The 24,267-nt window shown below is 53.3% G+C and overlaps 1 protein-coding gene across 8 annotated transcripts; it reads right to left on the bottom strand.

Moving 5' to 3' along the window:
- Positions 1-1,216: 1,216 nt before the first annotated feature.
- DLG4 (discs large MAGUK scaffold protein 4) lies at positions 1,217-23,583 on the bottom strand. Of its 8 annotated transcripts, none has more exons than XM_037026683.2 (20): positions 23,089-23,583; positions 15,401-15,565; positions 11,974-12,027; positions 11,778-11,828; positions 11,455-11,579; positions 11,188-11,357; positions 10,951-11,087; positions 10,675-10,819; positions 7,505-7,800; positions 7,292-7,394; positions 7,036-7,150; positions 5,594-5,770; positions 5,264-5,300; positions 5,147-5,174; positions 4,971-5,018; positions 4,788-4,889; positions 4,279-4,451; positions 3,230-3,339; positions 2,630-2,721; positions 1,217-2,382 (listed from the first exon to the last, which is right to left on the bottom strand). In XM_037026683.2, the coding sequence occupies exons 1-20, from the start codon at positions 23,116-23,118 to the stop codon at positions 2,276-2,278; spliced, it is 2,265 nt and encodes a 754-aa protein (XP_036882578.1). In that variant the 5' UTR covers positions 23,119-23,583; the 3' UTR covers positions 1,217-2,275. The 8 variants fall into 8 exon arrangements, with proteins under 8 accessions (XP_036882578.1, XP_073091020.1, XP_017522487.1 ...); XM_073234919.1 differs by having other exon boundaries at positions 1,219-2,382; positions 11,778-11,837; XM_017666993.3 differs by having other exon boundaries at positions 1,232-2,382; positions 15,500-15,565; positions 23,089-23,581.
- Positions 23,584-24,267: the final 684 nt, after the last annotated feature.

Genomic DNA, 24,267 nt, shown 5'->3' with positions numbered 1-24,267 from the left:
CATATCACTCTTGTCACCTAAAAGACTATGTGCACAGAATTAGGTGATTCTACCCCTTCTCTCTAAACTCTCCTTAACCCCTTAGATCCAGACACCTTATCTGTGTGCACCTTCCTCGGCACGCAAATTTCTCCCCTCGGCTGATGGCAGAGAACATCAGCACAGCCTCAAACCATCTGCTCCTACGCAGAACCAAGCTCAAAGGATTGTTTGAAAGACATTCTCGGAAGCACTGCTTCTCCACGCAGCAAGCTGTCAGCATCACCTGGGAGGGTTCTTGGAATGCAGACCCCTGGGCCCCACCCCAGGAGTCAGTGGGTTGGGTTCTGTTGGGTAGAGTCCTGCACAGTGAAGTGTGCAGGGCCATTCACAGAGAGGACCATTGGTTTAAGTGACAAACCTCCAGGGGTCTCTGTCTCTATCCCTGGGTCAGCTTAGGCTGGGGCAGTAATGCCCTCCCGAGGGTCGCTGCCCCAGGGTTGGTCCTTCGCATCCAACTTCCAATCTCTGTCCAGAGTGGCTATAAACACTGCCTTTCTGCAGTTTAGGACTTAACCATCACAACTCTTAGTACCGTCCACCTCAACATTCCTCCTGAATCAGAGGGAGAAAGGAACAGTATAGCAGCTGATGCCAGCAGTGGCTCACCCTTGCTGCCGCTGAAGCCTTCACAATGGCAGCCTGTCAAGCACATGGACTGGGGCAGAAGCTGAGAACTACTGATCTACATAGCTGCACCTGAGAAGCTGCAGTTAGGACTCAGGGCCAGGAAGATCTGACTCCCTACAAGAACCCGAACTTTTTCTCCTTTATGTTAAAGAACTAGGTAATGGGGCATTGCCTTCTTTGCTCGGTCTACCAGGAAGCTCAGAGATCATATTTACCCTCCTAGCTATTGCATCTGTTTCTCCTATTTTTATCTTTGGTATTGAGGTTCTATTTTCCTACTCTTATTATTTGCAGAGCTGCTACAAATCTTTCCTATAAAGATGAGGCATAAGGAAATTCAATGGATAGATTTTTTACACAGCATTTCTCATCAGCAAACTTCTATATAGGTCATTGCCAGAGCCCAGCTCTGTCCATAACCCTGTGAACATGAACAAAGAAATTTTCCTCTGTATTATGCTTTAGAGGGAGTTGTGCTGCCCAACAGGAATAAGACAATCCCGGGCAGTGATCAGAGCTGGGCTGTTTGCGAGGACCTAGGAAAGTCCAGCCTCCTCTCTCTGGGTCTGTCAGGGACTTTGGACAGAGCCTCCAGCCTTTCCCAGGCCCATTCTTCACTACTGACTCAGGACCCTCACTTCTGGTTCCCTCCAAGACCCCTTTAAGCAACTTTATCTTCTCTGTGTTGGTGTGAAGACAGATCTGACTCTACCAGACCCATCCATACATTCCCACCCTGTTTCCCTCCTCACCGAGGTCCCAAATAACCAGGCCACACACCAGGTTTCAAGTATCTGTCTCTTCCTTTCACTCTCTCAAAAGAAAAAATAAATAAATTGCAGAAGGCGGCAGCATTTCCAGTCTTCCCCTGGCTCCCAGACACCCGACCCCCAACCCCTGCCCTCCCACCCCCCTCCCACATTCCCACTCCCTAGACCCATCCCTCCCCTTTCCCAAAAAAAAAAAAAAAATCCCAGAAAAAAAAAGCCACAGTTAGACCTTCCACTCATGCAAACCAGCAAAGAAAAAAGGTGGGGGGCATGTGGAAGGCAGGGGGCTCACAATGGAGTCCCCCCACTTAGCCCCCCAAAAAACCACCTTTGAGAAGAAAAAAAATGGAAAAAATAAATGAGAAATCAAGGGACATGGGAAGTTATGACAGGGGCAGGGGTGACCCCAGGCCCTGCATCAGGGGAGAGCGGAGGCTTGTGGCCCTGCATCCCTGCAGCAGGGTGTCCCTTGAGGGGGCCCTGACTTCTGGAATGTGTGTGGGAGAAGATGGGGGAGGGCAGGTGGCCCCCAGTGGGTTTGTCTGTGCGTTGGGGGCGGGCAGGGGCTAGGGTTCTAAGGAGCAAGGGCTTGGGACCAAGAGCCCAGCTCCCCCACCAGACCCCAGGTTCCTGGGGTTCAGGAGCCAAGTTCTGGGGTGTGGGGATACATGCAGAGGAGTGTCCCCCCTCCAATGGGCTGGATCCAGTTAGAAAGGAAATAAATAAGAAGGGGTGGGAGGGAGACCAGGCGGGTGTGAAGGGCTTGGGCAATTCAGTCCAGACCAAGGGCCTGGGTGATGGAGGCAGGGCGAGTCCAGGCCAAGCCAGGGCAAGAATCAGAGTCTCTCTCGGGCTGGGACCCAGATGTAGGGGCCTGAGAGGTCCTCGATGACACGCTTCACCTTGTGGTAGATCTCCTCAAAGCTGTCACCCTCCACGATGGCTGGGGTGGAGTGGAGCACAGAGTGAGGCCATAGTGAAGCCGGACTCCCAGCCGAGGGGGTGGCACCAGCCCAGAAGAAGGGGCACCTCTTTCTAATTCTCCCAGCCATGAGCCATAGCACTGCCCCCACCCAAAGCCGGCCTCTCTTTCTCAGCCATCCACACCCAGTAGGAGCACATGCCCCCCACCTTTTTTCATCTAAGCAAAGGTGCCTCGTGTGGGGGCAACAGGATCACTGCAGCCTCACCTGAGAAGCACTCGGTGAATTCCTGCTCCAGTTTGGTGGCTCTGTCGAAGGCTTTGCGGGCTTGCTCCTCTGTGATCCGCTTATTGATTTCTCTGTGGAGAGTGAGAGGCGCAGACCTGAGGGTGGGCCACCCTGCCTTTTACCCCTTTCAACCACGGATAGTTAAGTTGCAACAAGTATTTTCCTATTTGGAGCATGTAGCAAAAAATACAATTCCCAATGTCCTCCAGGGCCACAGATGACCCACACTGACCCTCAACCCACCCCAGCTGGGTGTGGCAACTCCAGAGACCTCACCAGAGCCTCAGTCTTCCAGCCTTCAGCCCCAGTTGAAGGGATTCAGACTCCAACTCCCAACAACCCTGGAGACCCTGGCTCACCCCACAGGTGTGAGTGCCCCAGGGGCTGCTGGGAGTTGTAGTCCTGCCTAGCCCAAGGGAAAGGCCTGGGATTCCCTGCATCCTCCAGGTTCTAGCCCTTTGTGCAGATCCCCCTCAACGGCTACTGGAGCCACTGTCCAGGTTCTGGGGGGAAAGGCCTTCCAAGGCCCAGGGCCACAGGAGTGGGGAGCGGAGGGGAGGCCCCTGGGACCATACTCACAGCACATTCTCCAGGGAGCGGGGGCGGATGAAGATGGCGATAGGGTGCAGGTGGGCCGCCTGCAGCCGCCGCACGGCATTGGCCGAGACATCGAGGATGCAGTGCTTCCCCTGGGGGCAGGCAGGGTGGGTGGAGGGGGACGAGCAGGTGGCAGGAAAGGAGAGACAGAGGTGGCAGGACAGGACACAGTACATGGAAAGGTGGGGAATGGAGGTTGGCCAAAAGGGAAGTAAGGAACATCAAAGACATGTGGACAGGGAGGATCAGGGCAGGGAAGAGGGTATGGACAGACAGAGTGAAAGAGAGAAAAAGGAAAGGGCAGGCGAAGAGCAAGGGAAGAGGCCAGCATGGAGGAGGGGATTGGAGGGAAGGGAGGGAAGGGGGAGGACCCCAAAACCAGGGCAGAGCAAGGTAAGAGGAGCAGTGGTGGGCAAGGCAGGTGGGAATGGCAATGAGATGGGGTGAGAAAGCAAAGGAAAAGGAGAAAGGAAATAGGAGAGAGGGAGGAGGGAGGGGAGGACAGACAGAGGACAGACAGATGGAAGGAATAGGAGAGACAGATGGGAGGGAGGAGAGGCAGATGGAGAATGGAACCGTGGAGAGAGAGGGCCAGAAGGGGGCAGCAGGGGAAAGAAGGTAGCAGAGGAGCAGGAGAGGGGAGTGGAGACCCCAGGAATGGGTGAGGGGAGGGGGGACGGCCAAAGGGGAGCCAGGCAGAAGGGAGGGACCGAGTGGAGGGAGGCAAGCCAACAAGGGCAGGGCCAAGGGAAGAGAGGGAAAATGGGGCACAGAGGAGGGACGGGGAGGAGAGGAGACAGATGGTGGTGTGGAGTGCGGGGACAGGCAGCAAGGGAGGGAAGGAGGAAGGGGGAGCAGGCATAGGAGAGCAGGCGGTAGGGCAGAGTCACCCAAGAGGAGGAGAAGGAGGTGGAGGGGGGAGGCAAGACCCAGCAGGGAAAGAGGCAGAGAGAAAGAGAGTTAGAGAGAGCTGGGGGAGGCGATGGGGGTGGGGAGGGGAGGAAGAGGACCAGGGCGCCACCGGGCCCTACCTGCTCTGCCACCTCCCGCACGGACTGCACGCTGGTTCCGTACAGATGGCTGTTGTACTGGCCGGCCTCAATGAACTTGTGCGCCTGAATGTCCTTCTCCATTTTCTCCCGGGACGACACAAAATGGTAATCCCGGCCGTCCATCTCGTACTCCCGCTTGGGCCGTGTTGTGTCTGCCAGGAAGTCACCCCACCCCCAAGATCTAACCTCCGTCTCTCCAGCTTATAACCTGACTGTGTCGACCCCCAGCAGTACCCCTCAGGTCCTTCAGTGAAGGGGGCTGCTGGGGAAACCAAGGCCGAGGAGGGATAGGGCTACCTCTCCCAGCTCCCCCTGGGTCCTCCATGTTTCTGGCCTGGAGTGGCTACTGTGGAACACAAAGGTGGCTGGGAAGCACCCCTTCTCAGATAATCCCTGTACCCCCTGTACCCCAATGCCCAGGCAGCTCTGCCCTGACCCCCAGGGGCCCCACCCTATCTCCCACCTCCACGCAAGACCCCAGCACTCACGGGGAACACAGGATCCGAATTTGTCGGGGAACTCGGAGAGAAGATCATCATTGGCACGGTCCTTGGTGGGCCCAAGGATGATGATGGGGCGAGCATAGTGCACTGAGGAGAGAGAGCCAGCTCAGGCAGAGAACACAGCCAGGGAGCAGGAGGGGCGGGGGCCAAGCCAGGGTCCGGGCTCACCTTCCATCTGCGTCACTGTCTCGTAGCTCAGAACAGAGTCTTCTCGACCTAGGGGAGACCAGAAGTGTGTGAGGGACTCCAAAGCAGGGACTCGGGGCCTGTGCTGCCTTCCTGAGGCTTTGAAGAGACACTCAGGGCTCCTCTCACCCCACATTTCCCAAACTAACTCCACCTACCCTGTGATCCAGAGCTGGAGCCCCAGTCCTAGGAAGAAAGCACAGGCCATGTCGCTGGTTAGTTCAGCCCATGAGGACCCCACTCTTCCACCCAAGCTCACCACCTCCTCTACCTACCTTGGCCTTTAACCTTGACCACTCCCGTCGCTCAACCCTGTAGGAAACATGAATGGATGGGAGGGTCAGGAGATTCCCAGTGAGGGGCCCTAGAGCCCCCACCCCCAAGGCCTACTGGTAACCCCATGTCCTAGCAGCCCTTGGGTCCTTGTGCTCATAAATGACATGTCTGTCCCAAAGGCTCATGGGAGTCTTTGTGCCCAGGATGGCCCAGCAGAGAGACCCCACAAGAAGACAAGGGCAGACACATGTCTTGTTGGCTGCCCACCCTGGGGACCTTTGGAACTTTGGGGCCTATAGCAGGAGGGCTGCAGGCCCTGGGAGCCTCACCGCCGCTTGCTGGGGATAAAGCCGATGTCATCGGTCTCGCTGTCAGAGTGGACCCGCCGTGCCTGCCACCACTCTTCATCGCTGGCATCAATTACATGCAGCACATCCCCAAAGCGGAAGCTCAAGGCCTGGCTCAGGAAGCCACAGTCCTTGGTCTTGTCGTAATCAAACAGGGCCCTGGAGAGCAGGCAGCCATTGATCAGGGTCTGGCTGAGGACTTTGGCCACCCTGAGCCCGGCCTGGAGGTTCTGGGCCAATGGTCTACCCAAAGCACAGTGTTGGTGTCTCTCCTCCAGGTGCCATGGATTTTGAGGAACCCCAAAACTGTGTGGAGACCAAAAACTCAACTCTAACTCATAATCACCACAACTATTAACCGTTATTGAGTCCACGCTGTGTCAGGGATCAGAAAGGCTATGGCTTTGGTGTAATTTCTAGAGTACGATCTAGAACAACACCTTCCTGAGATCAGCCTGCAATATACATACATGTTGCAGTCACAGGGGTAAGCTGGAATCTGCTCAAACCCATAAGAAAGAAAAAGATCATTCTTTGCAATCCAGGCTACCCTTATTAATACCAAACTCCTGTCAGTATGTCACAACTTCTGGGGTCAGGACAAGATGCAGAGCAGAGCCATGGCACTAGAAAGAGAGGAAGAGACTCCAGGGTCATCCAGCATCCTCAGGAGTCAGAACTGACTGACCCTGGGAGCAAAATGGACCCCAACAGGGAGGGAAGGGCTGAGGGAGGCTCCAACCTGAGCCAAGTTCAAGGCAACTGGTGATGCATTCAGCGAGAGAGAGAATACTGATTTGGCAAGACAGAGAGACTGAGCACGTGGGAGAGAAAGATGAGCTCAGACTGGGATGTGTTGAGTGTGCAATGCCTGTGAGACATCCCAGTGGACATGTCCAGAAAGGTGGCCAGAACTGCAGGTCGGGACCTCCAGAGAAAAGTCAGGCCAGAACGGACAGCTTTGAGACACCTACAAAGCAGGGAGGACATGACAGAGACACAGCAGGGAGGCAGAGGCAGAGATGCAGTGCCTACATCTGGGAGCCAGGGAGCTGTGGTCCGCCTCCCTTGGCTCCCTTGGGCTTCCCCCTCGGATATACATGCTGGGGCAATATTCCAAATAGCCTAGAGATTCCCTGCTCTGCTGGGCATTAACCTTTGAGTTACCAAATTGGAGGGCAACCTGGGATCCTAGGGGAAATGCCAGGATGACCAGGGGCTGGAAGGCTGTAGGGATATGTGAGGCAGACTGATTTCCAATTGATATGGAGTATTTCAAAATGCTAACCTGCGCAGCCGAGCCCAAGAACAGCAGCTGAGTGTCAGGCCTGGGGGAAGTGGGAACTGGGCAGGGTTTACGGGAATTGATAGCTGGGGAGCAAGTGGGCACAGAAAGAAAATGAGCCCAGCAGGAAGCAACTGACCTGATATAGAAACCCCTTTTGGGGTTGCTCCGCAGGGAGGCAGTCCCTGAACCCAGGCTGCTGTTCATGAGCTGTTCCCGAAGGTCGTGGATCTTGGCCTCGAATCGGCTGTACTCTGAAGAAGGACAAGATGGTCCCTGAGCTCTGGCCCCATCCTACTGCTACCCCACCTTGCCCCCAGTGAAGCCACAAGCTGAAGAGCCAGAGTCCTGAGGACCATCTCCTTCAACAGGATGGGTAACTTGAGGCCTGGTACCTTCTGGTTTATACTGAGCGATGATCGTGACTGTCTGGCCTGCATTCTTCAGGGCAATGGCAGCCTGCTCGTGGCTGGCATTGCGGAGGTCAACACCATTGACCTAGAGAGAGGAGAGGCTGAGTCTCTGGAGCAGGGAACCAGGCTCCAGCCTACCCGAGCCCCTGCCCAAGAGCTCTGGGCTCCACCCAGGGGAAGGGCTGGTGCCCTCACCGAGAGGATCTGGTCGCCCTTCCGCAGCTCCCCGCTGAGGTCTGCAGGGCCCCCGGCCAGGATAAAGGAGATGAAGATGCCTTCACCGTCCTCGCCGCCCACAATGTTAAAGCCCAGGCCCGTGGAGCCCCGGTGGATCACAATCCGCCTCGGTTCTCGGGGAATGTCCTCCTCCCCTAGCAGGTCCTTGGCCACTGGGGAGTAGCGCCGAGGGGAAGTGGGGGTCATGGCTGTGGGGTAGTCGGTGCCCAAGTAGCTGCTGTGACTGATCTCATTGTCCAGGTGCTGGGAATAAGCTGAGGCAAGATGTGGGAGAAAGGATGAGATGGAAATGCCTGGAGGGCGACAGCACCACCCACACCCCCACCTTCTCCCAAGGGAGCCAGAAGGGCCAGATGCAGGTGAAGGGGAACTTATGCTAGGGTGGCAAAGAGTACATCAGATCACAGCAATGGGGGATGGGGTGGCAGGAATTCATAGGTGGTATCAGGGGCTGGTTCTTTTAGGGGATAATTGATTTAAAGGTTACAAGTCCTGGTATTGAAGTCAAGGGGAATGTTAATACCAGAATTTGGGGTATTTCTGTTGATTGCTCTCTCTCCAATCTCTTACTATAAAATTCCTCTCTTTTTTACTCTTGGCCATTCACTTGTTGAAAAAACTAGGTCATTCATCTAATAGAATTTCCCACATTCTAATAGGGAAACCACTGCCTGCACCTCTGTCGTGTTAACAATGCCTCTACCCCATATCACCTGTAAACTGGTAAGTTGTTCTAGAGACTTAGTCACATTCAAGTTCAGTTTTTGGCACAAATACCTCAGAGGTGCAACTGTATACGTTCTACTGCATCACAACAGGACACAAGACTATTACTGTCTTAGCTAAGAGTAATCGTAGGTTCCAGTGTTGCCAGCCTGAGCCGTCCTTTATAAAGCTCCCCATCAGCTTTTCACCTAAGAGTTTTAGCAGTCACTGACAATCACTGCCTGTTCTGATGATCTGTTGATAGTCCCACTGGGGACTGAAAAATAGTGGCATTTTACCTTCGGGGGAAGGAGCACTTATTAGTGGGAGTTCTATGAAAAAGAACTTCTCCACATCAGCTATGTGATTACTCTGAGGTGCAGTCTGTACAGGAAAAAGAATAAGTGCTTGACTTTTTCCCTTTATTTGCCAGTTTTCAGGATGAATGGGATCCCTAGCACCCTCCAAAAGTACCCAGTTATTCTTCAGTATTGTTATGACCTCATAGATTTTAACATATTTAATGAGATTCGCTTGAATGGCCAGTAGGAGCCCCTCCTGTAGTCTCAGCTATCTTCCTTACTTCCTAGTATGAAAGATGCTACAAGCACATTTCTTCTCCCCACCCCCACGCCCCTCTGCAGTCACCATCCATCAGTGTAGTAAGATGCCACAGAGTCATTATTTGTGTCTCTGTGCTACACTGTCTTCCCTATGAACCCACACACACACCATTTCTGCCAAAGATTTGGAACTGGCCCTTTCTCTAAGGAGCCAAGGTCCCTTTTGGTAGGTTTTAGTGTTTAGAAATGGTGCCACATGGTTTTAATATGGTTTCATGGTACGATTTCATATTTCATAGGGGCAGTCAGGCCTCATTATTCTTTTCCAAAAATTTCTTAGCTGTTTCCCCAAATATTATTTTTCCAGTTGAACTTTAGAAGCAACCTACCAAGCTCCCAGGGGAAAAAATAAACATTAAGATTCTGATTAGGAGTGCATATAATGTATAGATTAATTTGGAGAGGGTTGAGATCTTTTAGCATATTAAGTTTTTCCATCTAGAAGCACGGTGTGACTCTCCATTTCTTCATTTTTTTTTGTCCTTCAATGAAGTGTTATCATTACCATCATATGAACCTTACACATCTTGCCAAGTTTATAGTTTAAGAATTTTACAGACTTTTCTTCAACAGAAGGATTCTTTTTATGCGTTATGTTTCTTATTTCTGAGAAGTTACTGATTCTTATTTATCTTTCATATGGACACATTCTTGACTGTTCATATTGTTTTTAAGTTTTATAGTTACTTCACTGAGATTTTAGTCTAGATGGAAAACAGTATAATTTATAAGAATATCAAATAAGGATACATTTATTTCTCCCTTTTCAAATGTAACAGCTATTGATTATTTTGCCTGAAATCTAAAGCAGTGCTTCTCAATCAGGGTAATTTTGCCTCTCAGGGGCCCTTTGGCAGTGTCTACAAAGACATTTTTGGTTTGTCTACGAAGACATTCTGGTGGGGAGAGGTGCCACTGTCATCTGATACATAGAAGCCAGCGATGCTGGTAAACAATCTACAATACACAGAACCAACCGCCACAACAAAGAATTATCAAGTCCAAAAATGAGAACAGTACCAACAATGAGCAGCACCCCCACTCTACAGCAATGCGGAATCACAGCAGCGATAACACGATCCTTGCCTAGGTCCTAAGTTCATGGATGCATTGCTAGGATTTTATCATTAGGAAATGTTCCTTGTTGGTTTCTGGTAACTACTCTTCATCATGTTAAGGAAAATTCCTCTGTTCCTAGTTTACTAAGTTTTCCTCTGGGAACAGATGCTGAATTTCACCAAATGCCTTTCCCACACCTATCTGAAAGGATCTTAAAATTTTTTCCCTTAATTTGGTAATACAGTTATTCATCTTAAGAGGTTTCCCAATATGAAAACAGCTTCAGTTTTCTGAAACACACCCCACTTTGTTATTCCCTTAACATGCTGCTGTGTTTGGCTTGCTACCATGTTATAAATGTTCACATTTCTATTCAGAAGCAAAATTGGCCTATACTTTGCTTCTTTTACATAATCTTTGTGACTTTTGACCTTCCCTTATAAAGGGAAATGTGAAGCTTTTGATCTTTTCCTATCCTCAGAAAGAGTTTAAGAATTATCTGCTTTTTGAAGATTTTATAAAATTAGCTATCAGACCATCTGGGCCTGGTACCTTCCTGGGGAGAGACTGCTGATGATCTTTTCCCACTCTTCTATGGTTTTTCATCAAGTCTCCAACCACAGGAGACGCAGAGATTGTGGCTATTTCACGGGGAATATCTGAAGAGGGATAGTCACTGGGGATGTCATGGGGGTAACCGGGATGGGTCATGGGGAGCTTTGGGGTTTGGAGGGCTCTCACAGGTTGTGATGTCTGGGGGAGCATAGCTGTCACTCAGGTAGGCATTGCTGGGCTTGGCCACCTTTAGGTAGACAACATCATACGTGTTCTTCAGGGCTGCCACGGCATCCTCATGCATGACGTCCTCCAGCCCCACACTGTTGACCTGGGGCCAAGGGAAGCAGAGCTCAGACAGAGCCAGAAATAGCCCCAAGACAGACACACTGGGGGTGACGTGATAAGGAATCCCGGGCAAGACCCAAGGGTGGGCTCGAAAAGTGATGGGGGAATCCTCACCGCCAAGATCTTGTCTCCAATCTGCAACCTCCCATCCTTGTGGGCGGCACCCCCTTCGATGATCTTTGTTACATAGATGCTATTATCTCCAGGGATGTGCTGGTTCCCCACACCCCCTGCAATGCTGAAGCCAAGACCTGGATGGACAAGAGGACAGAGGCGGGTGCCCAGATGTCTGGGAAGCAGTCCTTGGGGCAAGGGACAGTTGGGACAGGAGTGGACATAATGAGTTACTACCTTTAGGTCCCTTAATGAGCTTGATCTCCATGAGCTTCTCAGCCGGGGGCTTCCGGCGCATGACGTAGAGTCGGACAATGGAGCCTGCCTCTTTGAGGGCCTCCACTGCAGCTGAATGAGTCACCTCCCGCACATCCACTTCATTTACAAACAAGATGCTATCGTTGACCCTGGGGGCAGTAAGGTGGGCCTGAGCCAAGAGCTCCCTACTATCTTGGCCCCCCCATTTTAAGGGAACCAGCATCCTAACCCTTCTCTTCTCCCCACCTGAGGCGGCCGTCCTGGGCCGCAGCCCCACCAGGAATGATCTTGGTGATGAAAATAGATGGGTCGTCACCGATGTGTGGGTTATCAGTGCCACCTGCGATGCTGAAGCCCAGACCTGAGTTACCCTGGACAGAAGGGTGGGGAAGAACATCAGCTCCTCTCACAGCCCACTCTTGGCAAGTGGGGAGGGGAATGGGTTGCGGGGCTGTGACCAGAGCAAGAAGGGACGGGGTTAAGATGCTAAGGCCTTAGAAAACATGAGCACAGAGAGAAGCACATACGGGGAGCTAGAGGGTGCTCAGATGAAGGAGGAGCCGGCTCACCCTTTCCAATGTGATCTCCTCGTATTCCATTTCCCCCTCCGTCCCGTTCACCTGCAACTCCAACACGGGCCAGAAACACAAAAACAGTGAGATAGACACTCCTACCTGAGACCTGCCCCTAACCTTCGGCAGAGACCCAGGCCCTCCCTTTCTCCCTCCTTCCTTCTGTAATGGCCCCAAAATCTAAACAACTCACATATCCCGGGGCTTCTAGGGTGTCTGTGTTGACAATCACAGGAGGAGAATTGGCCTGTGAGGGGGAAAAAGGAGATGAAAAGCTGCCTGCACCTTGGCTCAAAAGGAAGCAGGTAACCAAGTGTCCCACCAGCCTGGCTACCCTTTCAGTCTCTTAACTAAGGCCGCTCTCAGAGCCCCTCAAGGATCCAGCCTCAGGTCACACTGCATACACACACACATGCACACGTGCGTGGACCTAAGTGCCCAGCTCAGGCTCCCCACATGTGTTAGGAGGCGCCTTGAGAAGCTGGATGGGAGCGACAACCAGCCAAGGGAACAGCAGATGGTGGGGCGGGCACGGGAGAGGTGGCGGGGAGAGGGGAGCTGCGGGGGGAGCTTCTCACCGGATGTAACACCACAGGGTGTGACATGCCTTACGTGATACACACATACACTCTAATTCTTAGGTCCACCGGGCCCTGCCTCCATCCCTGTCCCTAGCCACCCACAGACACCCAGATGCCTTCATAACCTTCCCTCAAATTTGCCCCTCACCTTCACACACATTTGCCCTACATCCTGGGTCCCTCAGTCCTCTCACCCACCCGCCATCCAATTCACCCCTTCCCCTAGGAACCCTGTTGCCTAGCAACGGCATCTTAAACCCAGCCAAGACCTGGGGAGACCCACCTCCTAGAGGCCGTCGTCAGGACAACGGGAGGGAGGATATGGGGCGTGGCCCGGGGGCAAACACACTCCCGAACGTAGAGGGGATCCGCTAACCCCGCCTATCCTGCGCTAGGCCCCGCCCCCCGTTAGACAGGCGGAGAGAAATCCCGGCTGGATAGGTGTGCGCGCAGCGCATCCGTTAATAACTTCCCTTCCTCCCTCTCCTACGCCCCTCACCCTAGGCCCTGCAAAGGATGTCAAGAAGGGGGAGTGGTGAAAGACATCCGGGTCCTATCTTCTCATCTACTCCCCCTCACTCCATTTCATTCCGGAGAGGGTTAAAGTGAGGCGTGCCCAGGTCCCTGACGTCAGTCGCTTGGAGGAGGCAGGGTCTCTAGGCTCCGGGGCGTGTTCTGCTTTAGGCCAGTCCTAGGGGCTTCCCCAATTGCCAGGGCAACCGAAGCCACGTCTCTATGGCAATGGGGGAGGCGGCCAAAGCCTCCAGAGTTCCCAACCTATCTCCTCCTTAAACAAGAATTTGGAGCCTACCGTGAGACACTCTACAGATTCCCCAGACTTCTCATCTCCCCCTCCAAAGGGGTCTCTCCTCTCTCCTACTGCTATTTCTGAATACCACACATAACCATTTTCAAGTTCTATAATAGATTTCATACCCGTAAACCTATTAACACCATCCTCCAACCCTTCCCATCTCAGCAAATGCTGTTAGTCCAACCAAGAGCCACTGACTGCCAAAATCTCATTCACATGTCCCTCCTCCATCCCAGAGCCTCTCCTCAATCCCTATCCCCATCCCTATTGAGAACCTCCTTCCCCAGGTCCCATCCTTCAACCACAATTACTTTATCTGCTGCCCATCCCTCTGTCTACCCCACCCCACATCCTCCATCTATACCTGCCCCACATCTTCCAGCCACAGCCTCCATGTTCCACCCACTTCCCTGTCCTCAACTGACCCTCCAGCCTCCTCCCTCATCCGTCTCCTGCCCTTATCCTCCATCCTAATTTGATTCCCCAGAAATATTAGCACCACTCCTCCTTACCCCATCTTCAAACACTCAAGAGTCTATCCCCAAATTACAATCTTTCATTCTTAACCCATTCCCATCTCCTCTAAAAACTGAGGCTCCTCCTATCGTGCAGCTCATGCCTTGTCCTGAGACCTCCACCCTTGCTTCCAATCTCCAGTATTCTCTCCTTCTACTTGCCTCTGCTTCCTGAACTTGATTCCAACACCCCCTAGCATTGTCCTCACTACCACCTCTCAAGCCTCCCCTCTCTCATAGTCCTCCTCCCCTTAATGGCCCCATCTAGCCAAAAGCCCCTCTCATCTTCCTTCCTTCACTCCTTCCCAGGAATAATCTGCACCGCCTCCTCACCTCCAGAGCCTGACTCTCCTTCCTCTCAGTCAGCTCAGCCTGCTGCCCCAAACTCAGTATCATCCCCATCAGACCCCTGCCCCAGGGCTCAGTACCTGTTTGTTGGCTCTCTGTTTTGCTACCTGCCAGAGAACATCTTTTCGTTCCACTCCATCCCCCTCCTGCCACCTCATTCTCACCCCGATCCTGCTGCTGCTACTCACTGCCTCCCTGCCCCTAGGTTCAGAAACCCCTGCTCATTCCCAGGGCATCCCACAGGATTCTGGAATACCACCCCTGACCCCACAGGGTTCCCCTCAATCTCACAGCTTGCCTGGTGTCTCCACTCCTCCCCATCCTGTGCCCCCAGAAGATAAGACTGACCGAGGAAGAAGATGGAAAGTGGCCTGGAGCATGGAAGGTCTCAGAAACAAGGCCTTCCCAGGACTGGAGAAGGGAAAGCATACTGTGAGCATAGAGAAGGAGAAGAAGGGGAAATGAGTAGTGTGAATAATAATGGGGGGGCAGAGGAGGGACAGAAAGAAGTTACAAGTTCAAGTGAGAGTCTAAGAGGATGAGAGAGAGAAGGTTTGGGAGGAAAGGAGAGAAGTGATGAACAGGGAAGGAGGTAACTGGGAGAGGAGAGCTGGCTGCCCAAGGAAAAGGACTGATCAGCCCCAGAGGGCCTGTGCTGGGGATCAGGGCGAGGGAGAAGGAGAGTGCGTGGGAGGAAGAGAGAGACAGCATCAAGAACCAGCCAGCCAGCCAGCCAGCAGGGAGGGAAAGGCAGCAAGGAGGGGAGGGAGCACAGAAGGGGAGCAAAGGCTGGGGCTGGGGAGAGAGGCAGAAAGGCTCGCGACTGGACGTCTCTGGCTAGACAGATGGAAAGGGCTGGAACCTCAGGGACAGGGAGAGCCTGGCCCAGAGGCTGGAAGTGGGGGTAAGTGACAGAGAAGGGACGAGAGTAAATGAGGGCAGCAGGAGTTCAGAACAGAGCTCTGGACACAGAAAACTAAAAGGTGGGGGTGGGGGCGGAACTGAAGGAATGAAGAGCACCCAGGCTCGGGGAGTATCTTGGGGGAACGAGCACATATCAACACAGGGTCGGAGGTCGCTCAGGTACACGCGTGGGGGTACACACACACACACACACACACACATCCCAGCTTTAAGCTCTACTCCCACTCCCACTTGCCTGGCCTCTGTTTCTCCTGTGGGACAACAAGGTATTTCCAGCCCTCCAAACGCCCTCTCCCCCAGTGCCCAGGAGCCCAAGCCCCAGCACCCCACTCCCAGCCTTCCCCCACCTACGGCTTGCGCCCTACCGGCCCTTGGAGGTCGTTGTAGCTCCGAGGCTCCGAGGGCCACACTCGGGAGGGACCCACCTGAGTCGCCTACCTTGAGGGGTGAGAGGTGGGCGTGGCCCACGACCCCATGGACGGCCTCGAGGTGGGACAAGTTCCTCTCTGCCACGTGCACCAGTTCAGGGGCGTTTACCTGGTTGGGGAGGTGGGCCGGGCTGTGCTCCAGAGGGGGCGTGTCTTCATCTTGGTAGCGGTATTTCTGGGGATAGGGACGGAGGCATCACTGGGGCTAGCCCCGTGCCTCGGGCTCCAGGCTGCTGGTGGGCCACTGCCTCCTCTTCCTCCAGCCAGTGCAGTGCACAAGGCCCTGGGGCCTGACCGGTTCCTCCCGTCCCTCTCCTTCAGCCCGTTGGTTCCCCTCTCCCCACCTTCCCCACAACCCCTCACCCTCCAAGACCCCTGGCACCTCTGTCTTCCCAAATCCCAGCTACACCGCCTACTCCTCCTCACATCCTAGGACAGGGGCCTTCTATGCACATACCCCTCCTCTGGCGGCAGTTTCCTCACCCTTTTCCCCAGGCCTTCATCCTGAAATCCTCCATTCTCTCATAGCCCCAGCCTGACACTTGTACCCCCTTCTCTGTACCCATCCCCAACTTGTTTGCTTCCCTCATCTCCCCATTCCCTCATTACCTTAATCCCATACCCATACTGTGACTTCCCTCCTCCATATCCAGTCACTGCTCGCACTCTGCATTCCATCCCCCAACCCTCATTGCCTCAGTCTCCCCACAGCAGCCTCCACCTCCTGAGCTGGCTCTCCAGCACTTTGAGTGCCCGAGGCTGGGACCCCAGTCAGGCCCTTCAGCTAGCAAGTACTTATCAGCTCCGCAGACAGGACAAAGCTAAACCCCACCAGTTCTTCCTGAGTTCCCAAGGAGTCAGCAAAGGAGCCCCAGAGTCTAGCCCCACCCTACAGTCCAGCCCAGTCAGCTAATCCAAGATACTGGGAAGGGATGTGGAAGGAAGTGAGAGGACTAGAGGCAGCAGGGCTCCGGAGGGGGGCAGGGACAGGTGCGGGGTCCCAGGTTCAATGACTGGGGAAGAGGGCAGAGTGCTGAGACTCAGAGTCATTTCCTGGTCTCATTCAGGCCTTTTGAAGTGAAAGACCCAACATGACCTGACTCCCAACTAAAGACCTCCCATCTCAAGGGCCTCTAAATTAATAGGGAAATGGGTAAATGAGATTATCTGGGAGCTAGAGAATGAAGAAGAGGACAGCTGGGGACAGCAGTGAAGGGCAGCAACTCTGCCTGGGTCTTCCCACACCTGCCTCTGCCCTCCTCCGGCTGCTCTCCTCCCCAGGAACCAGCCCCCACAGAAGCAGACTCTCCCAAACTCCAGCTCAGGGAAGGAGGAAGGTACTATATGGAGGGCTCCCTCAGGAACTGGAGAAGACAGAATACACTCCCCAGTACGTATGGGAGAGAAGGCAGAATTTCCCTCTCAAAAAACATGTTTGAGAAACTGAGAATACCCCAACATTTCCAGAGCAACAGTTCCAAGATCCAACTGGAGGAAGCTTATCAAGGTCAATACCTGATACTAGAGTATGATTCTGAAAACTGTGAGTATGATAAACCAAGGCTGAGGATGTAACCCAACTTTGGCTGTGTAGCTAAGGGTACAGTAAGAGAACAGGAGGGAAATAGTACTGCCAACAAGACTCTCAAACCCAAGACAGAGACACCTAAGATCAAGAAGCACCTGGATATAGTTGAAGAGCCTTAGAGAAAGAAAATAGGGGCTCATCAAGATTCACTCTATTTATTTGCTGGCTCACCGACTTGAAGTGAGAACCCTGAGCTCCGGGTTTCAATACCACAGGCACAAAAAATAGAGAAGGAAAAGTAGGGGGAATATAAACTACAAAGCCCCTGCTCAAAGGCTGGGGCCATCTTGGATAACAGAATTAAATGAACTAAAAGAGCGCTGTTCACTCCACATCCTGAAAAGGTGGTCTTCAGCCTGGACAGTGCAAGAGCCGAGGGACAGTGCCCCAGAACTGGGGTGTCCAGGGAGAAGGAGAGCAAGCAGCTCTCCTCTCTAACTTCACAAGCCCCAATTCCCTGCGTGGTAAGTGAGGCAGGGCCAAGAGTTTTGTAGTCTGGGGGAGGATTTGAGCCCAGTGCCCCTCCATCTTCACTCCACCTCACAGTTTCTGAATCTGATGAAGAAACAAATGTCAGGGTGCACATAAAGAAAATGGAAGCATGGAAAAGGACATTTCATTGTTTATTCTAGAGAACAAACGAAGGTAAATCTTCATCACAGTGAAACAGCAGGCACCTTTCGCTGCCCCACCCCCACGGGGGCGTGTGTCTCTGGACTGACGAAAAGGCCCCTCTGGAATGGGAGACAATGTGAGGGAGATGGGGAACAAGGAAAGGATACCAAAGTTCCCAGAATGTGACTGAAGGAGGTTACGGCCTATGTTCAGTCCCTGGAAATTGCGAAGTACATGTAGAAAGGGGTAAAAAAAAAAAAAAAAAATGCGTCTGGAGGGGTAAGGGTCGAAGACACTGATTCTGAAATTGCAAACTGGGAGGTAGGGGCCAGAGTCAGCACCTCAGTCCCAGATTACAGGACAACTAAAGCAGTATAGTTAGGAAAGGAAGATCCCTTATTTTACCCTACTGGGACTCCGGGCCGGGAACACGACAGCACAGATGCTATTGGGACCAAGTATGAACCCCAATATATTAGGGCATAAAACAAGCAAGGGCCTGGGAGACACTGTTGATCCTTCCCTCTTGGCCCCCTCATTCCCGGAGCCTCATTTGCACAGAATGACCTGGAACCGAGGCTTGCGCCCCCAAAACAGAGGGGTGTGAGTGAAAGTGGATGATGATGAGGGGCGACCCGCTGCGTCTCTCCGCAAAACACTGCAACCCAGAGACCCCGCGCCAAGCAGAAGGAAGAGCGACAGCACTTGAAGCTTACACCCTGAGATTTGGGGGTCCGGGAAGAAGGGAGCGGGGCCGGAGCCCGTACCGCGGCACGTACCACGCAGAGACACATGGAGGCGAATCTGTTCCGAGCCGACATGGAGAAGGGGAGGTGGACTTAGGGGAGGGGGTGGGAGAGCAAGGGTCCCGGGATTGGGGAGGGGGAGGGGCACAGGGGCGGGGGCTGCGGCGGCAGCAGCGACTGGAGGCTGCGGCCGGAGGTGGGGGGGGGACGGCGCCTGCGCAGTGCGGGAGAGCGTCACGATGGGAGAGGGGGTGAGGGGAGACCCTCTTAGCCATCAACTTCACTGGTTCCAGCGTTTCTCGGTAGACTGCATCCTCCACGGTATACTCCTTTTACAACACTTCTACGAATAGAGAGACACTCCTAAAATTTACCAATTTATCCACCTAATCTCCCACCCCTATAATCACCAGGCCCCTAACTATTCCAGACCGCACTGGACCCCTCTCACTACTGGACTCCCAGGGTGCAGGGAAGGAAGCCGCACTTCTCACTTCAGAAGGACCCCCAAAAGATCTAAACTGCCTCTCACAACGCCCTCCCCCTACTTCCCCAAAGATTGTTAATGTGGACATCTCCCCTCATGTCAAGACATCTTCTATTCTAACCAACAGTCCTCCCCAGCTGGTAGCCAGACATGCTTTGCAACAGTTTTAAGGTCTGCAGATCCTTGTGCCCTCAAATTAATCTACTCTTAAAATCATCCCTTTCAAAATCATATTTATCCCCCAATCCACTAACAGAGACCTTGAAATCGGTGTCAATATTGTCCTTGCTCTAAGCAAATAGTCAAGTACACAGTCCTCATATTCGTTTGGGGTACATACTCTTGATTTTTTAATATACCAGTCCCAAATTCAAATAGTAAAAATGTAATAGCAATTAGGAAAAATTTTATGGAGAAAGGTAATCGTGCTGACCCTATAGGATCAAATCCGCATTCATAGGGAGTGATTTTTTCTCTCACAGACTCCGATTTCAGGGAGTATTTAATATACCTTAAAGCTGACCCTCCAAATTCAACTGCAACCTTTCAGTTTACTCCCAAACCCTAAAATTAAGAGATATTCATTATTCCTCTTAACCCAAGTTCATACAATACTGCCTTTTCTGCCTGTCCTCCCTACATCTCAATATCCCCTCCATGATTCTGAATTCCAATTTTTCGGAAGATTGCTCCCAAATATATCTATCATCTCTACACACAAATCTCAAATATTCACCGAAATAGGAGCTGGACTGCAATTTGCAGTGATCCACAAATCTTCCTGTACACCCCAAACAACTGCCTCAGGTCCCTTCGGAAGCTTCCATTTGCTAAAAAAAAAACTGAACTTGAAAGCATCTTTTCCAAACATTCTCCCATTGAACGCCCACCTTTCCAACTCCTAAAACCCAGTGAGCGGTGTCCTCAAATATGCTTCTCTGGCTTCTCTAAAATGCCCACACGTTACAAAGAGGACGCACTTTCCCGAAATCTCGCTTATGCCCCCTGTTTTCCCTTTTATCCTAATCTATTAGATGCCCCTGAGATGATCCCCAGTGCCCTAGATTCGTATCTGGACAGAATGCAAGGATCCTGAAAAGGGTCTAGCGCGGAAGGGGCTGGACTTGAAATTCCTTCTAGACTAGAAAATGCACAGGTCCTAGTTCTCCACCAGTAGGCGCTAGGCCCATTAAGACCCTCTCCCATCCCCCATTTCCTTTTTCCCTCCATTTTCCGTTTCCCCGTTGCTTGGCAACGCAGCAATCAAGTACTTTGCTGTCGCCTAGCAACCATCTCCCTGGAACCTAGAGCTGAGGTAGGAGGTTGTGCTCCGATGAAATCTGAACAGGCCACCATCTTAGGAGAATTGAGACGTCAGTTGCCAAACCCCCGGGATCCCCTTTCCAAATACCCTCACGTTCCGCAGTTACTTCGACTATAAGCCCCTCGAACCGTGTCTCCTTTCGGCAGAGGGGACCACGCCACGCCCTGCCGGGTCAGCCCCGCCCTCACTTCGGTCTGGATACCCAGCCCTAAAGCCCCGCCCCTTTCCGAGGGTTGCCCAACTCCCTCGATAGAGTAAGCTAGACCCAGCCCACCTCCCTCTGAGACCACGCCTCCGTCCGCTTACCGCCCATTCGCTCCCCCGGCCTCGCCCACACTGTCCCCCCTCGCCACGCCCCATCGACCAATGAATAAGGCCGTTGGCCACACTGTCCCGCCCCGGCATCTCAGCTTTGCCCAATAAGGACCACCCGGAGGATTTAACCGCTTCGCCACCGGGTCTCAGGCCAAATAACCCCGGTCTTTCCCTACTTTCCCCCACCCCCACTTGTTCTGCTCCGCCCTCCACCACCCTCGCCCGGCCCTCTTGTACGCCACGCAACTTAAGTCGTCGCCGGTTACCATGGCAACGCGGCGGCAGCGCGGGGAGAAGGGAGGGGACGGGGGCGGAGTGGGAGAGGGATGCTGAGAGACCGAAAGACACCGGCAGCGATACAAGCACGGAGTAAGAATAGGTGATAGCTAAAAAGGCAGAGTTAGTACAAAGCACTGGAACTGACACATGGTAGACATTCAATAAATGTTCCTTAAATTACTGCGGCAGGAGTCTAAATATAGGCGATGAAAGATGGAGGACTCTCAGAGCTGGGAAGCTCAACGACCGCAAAGCCTGAGCACCCCGTACTCAACCCAGCATTCTAGGGGGGACCAGTGCAAGGTGCCCCCTGCCGGCTCCTCCTGGACTACCCTGCGCGGCCTTGGATAAATGAACCACAACTCCCAGGAAGCCCCACGAGGAGCAACCCTCTAACATTGAGGGATCTTGTGCCTCAAGGCTTTATGGGAGTTGGAGTGCCCGTCATCCCGAGACAAGTTTTCCGGCCAGGAATGTGGCAAGCTTGGGTGTTCACGCTTCTGTAAAACCCCAAATGCATGATCTCCTCTTCGCAAGGCTCCTTCCCTCGAGGATGCTCAACCTGGACTCCATCAAAGAAGTAGGAGTCTGGAAGGGAGATGAATAAGCCCCCTCCCAGAATAGCTGCCAGTACAGGCAAGCCCCTCACCCTTGCTTGCATATGTATGTTCACGTGACCGGAGCAGAGCCCACACATTCCAAGGGGCTTTCTGTGTACACCTGTACACAGAGGACCACAGCCAGGGAGCTTTAGGCTAAGGGGCAGGCTAAAGGCAGGACACAGGAGAAGCAGAGAATCATACATTAAAGGAGACTAAGCCAGAGGAACTGAGCACAAAAATCCACTGAAACTGCAGAGAAAGAGGAAAGCATCAGCGTGGGAGAAAGCCCAAAGCCCACAGAAAGGAGGACAAGCAAGTAGCCCTGGAGAAGAGGTGGGGGTTCCAGACCTAAAGGTCCTCAGCCCCCAGTTTCTTCAATCCATGCTCACACATTACATGACACATGTGTACACACACGTGTGAGTTTGTGGCACGGAACATGTGTGTCCTCAGCTCCCTCCCCTGAGAAGCTGCAGTTCCCACTAAATATAACCCCCTCCCCAGCCTGTGACTCACCCGGACCCCGCCCCCCCGGCCCCCACTTCCTGTCCCACCCTCCAACCCCCAGCTGCCTGCCACCCGCCCAAGCCTCCCTCCACAAACCAGGCATCCAGCTTTCCAATCCCAGAGTCTCACAGCCAAGACCTAGGTATTTTACATCCCAAGAGCTTGCTTGCACTCCCCATCCAAGATTTCTTGCCTTTTTCATGCTCCAACCACAGGACACCCCTGTCTAGATCTTCCATTGCTGCCAGACCTGCCCTCCTCCTAGTCCTTATCACCCTGTAACATTAATCCAGATGTCCTCCCCACCTGATCCCAAGTGTCAGGGGTAACAGGAACACTCCCCTCCATCTGCTCTTCTCCCTCTTTTTCCATCAGGACTGTAGATACAGTGTGGGCAGAGACGGGGATACTTGGAACCTGTCTGGGCCAGCCCTAAATTTTGCACCACCCACCTGGTCCCCCTCCTCAAATGCCCTGTCTCCCAAAACGTTTCATCCTCCTCTTCAGGAGCTGGCAACCTCAGTGGCTGCAACTTTCTACCTCCCATGGGAGTACCCCAATGCCTAACCTCACCTAGTCCATTCCCTCAGGTGATCCTATGTCAGGCCCCAGCCCTCTGACAACTCCCAAGTATCCCCATTCCATATAATTGAATCCTAAGTTAACAGTTCACTCAAATTAAGAGAGCACCCCCAAATGTATCTACCAGATGATGCTTGTTCTATAGCCTTTAAAGGCCCACCCCTTCCCTGCCAGCTGACACCCCCAGACCAGTCAGGCACTCTGCAACCAGTAACCTTCTATCCCCAAGCCATGAGCTCCCTGAAACTGAACAAGACACCTGGAACCCAGTTTGTCCCCCAAGAGAGAAGAGGAACCCCCCAAATATAGTCCACCTTCTAACATACACAAGCAGGACCCCCATGTGAGCCAAGCTTCTCCTTAAATAAGTCTTCCTCTAACATCACTGGTAAACCCCCAAGCCCAATAGACCCCGCAAAACCACAGAATAACCCAAATTTTCTATTTATCTACAGGTACAAAGGGATCACTCCAGGGGGCACCTGTGGCCAAACCCAGCATTTTCTCAGAAGTGAACCCCAAAACTAAATTATGACCCAAAAATACATCTGATGCTCTCACTCCAGGGCCCCCAGCCCCAGATTAGGCCTGCCTCACCCATCCCTACAAACTCATACCCTCCCCCCAGTTGACAGTCCCCCCAACATGCTTACCTTGGTTGTCACTATACAGAGACAGTCCATGTTGGGGGGCCTGGCCGCGGCAGCGGGTAAGGGGCTCTGACTTCATCGGAGTTTCGTTCCTCCCCTCCGTGGGTTCTCACCCCTCCCCCCTCCGCACCCCACTTTTGCAGGGGGGGCCAGGATGGGGGGAGGGGTGAGAGGGGAAAGAGGGGGTTGGAGAAAGGAAGGGGAGGGGAGCGTGGGAGGGAGGGAAAGGGGGCCCTAAAAGGGGGTCCCCTATGGAGGGGAGGGGGCTTGGGGAGCACACCCTGATTCTCAGGAGGGGCGGGGGCTCCGGGGGCTGGCAGCCCCGGAGTTCGGGGGCTGGGGCATGAGCTGAGGTGGGGGAGGGGAACTGGATTTGGGGGGGCCCCGGGGTAGGGGCGGGTCTTGCCTAATGGCCAGGGGCTAGAAGCCGTGGAGGGGGAGTGGGGTCGGGGGTCGGAGGCGGCAGCGGCGGAGGGAGCCGTGGAGCCGAGGAGGGAAGGGGAGAGAGGAGGAGAGAGGAAGCAGGGTGAGGGAGGGAGCAGGGAGCGGGAATGGGGGGGTGCCTTGGCAGAGTTAACTCCTTCAGTGCTAGCAGGAACCCGGATAATGGGAAAGGAGAGAGAAGGTGAAGTGGCCCTGAGGTAAACATGGAGACCTAGCCAGCCACCAGCAATGGCAGCAGAGATGAGGATGGATTTCATTTCTTAAAGGAGGAAGCACCCATAGTTGTGCTGGGAGCACCTATGGTTGTTTAAATACTGCAGAGAGGCCATGGCAGGGGGTATGGTGTGAGGCATGGGCTGGCAGGAGGGAATCCCTGGGGCCCTATTTCTCCCTCAGGATTCACAGGAGGAAACCTGAAAAGTAATTATGTCCTGGGTGCTTTAGGCCTTTAACTGGGGCAGGCAAAGAAAAAGGGGAAGCAAGAAGAAGAGGCTACAGGACAGGGCAAAGTGCCTTCTCTGGGCCCCTGACTCAGGATTTTGTCCCCAGGCTCCAAGTCTGTTTTATATTAGCAATGCTCTGCTCATCCCTCCAGCCCTGCCCAGTTCCTCAGGAAGTCAGGCCCACCATACTCCTCTTACCTGACTCTCTGAGACAGAAGCCTCATAATAATCCAGGATGTCTGTCACAAGAACAGAACTGAGTTACCCTCCCCTACAGCGTGCTCCCTGGCCACCC

This window comes from Manis javanica, chromosome 4, assembly GCF_040802235.1.
Source record: "Manis javanica isolate MJ-LG chromosome 4, MJ_LKY, whole genome shotgun sequence".
In the NCBI taxonomy this organism is placed as follows: Eukaryota; Metazoa; Chordata; class Mammalia; order Pholidota; family Manidae; genus Manis; species Manis javanica.
The sequence above is the reverse complement of the archived record's forward strand: the minus strand, read 5'-3'. Positions and strand labels throughout refer to the sequence as shown.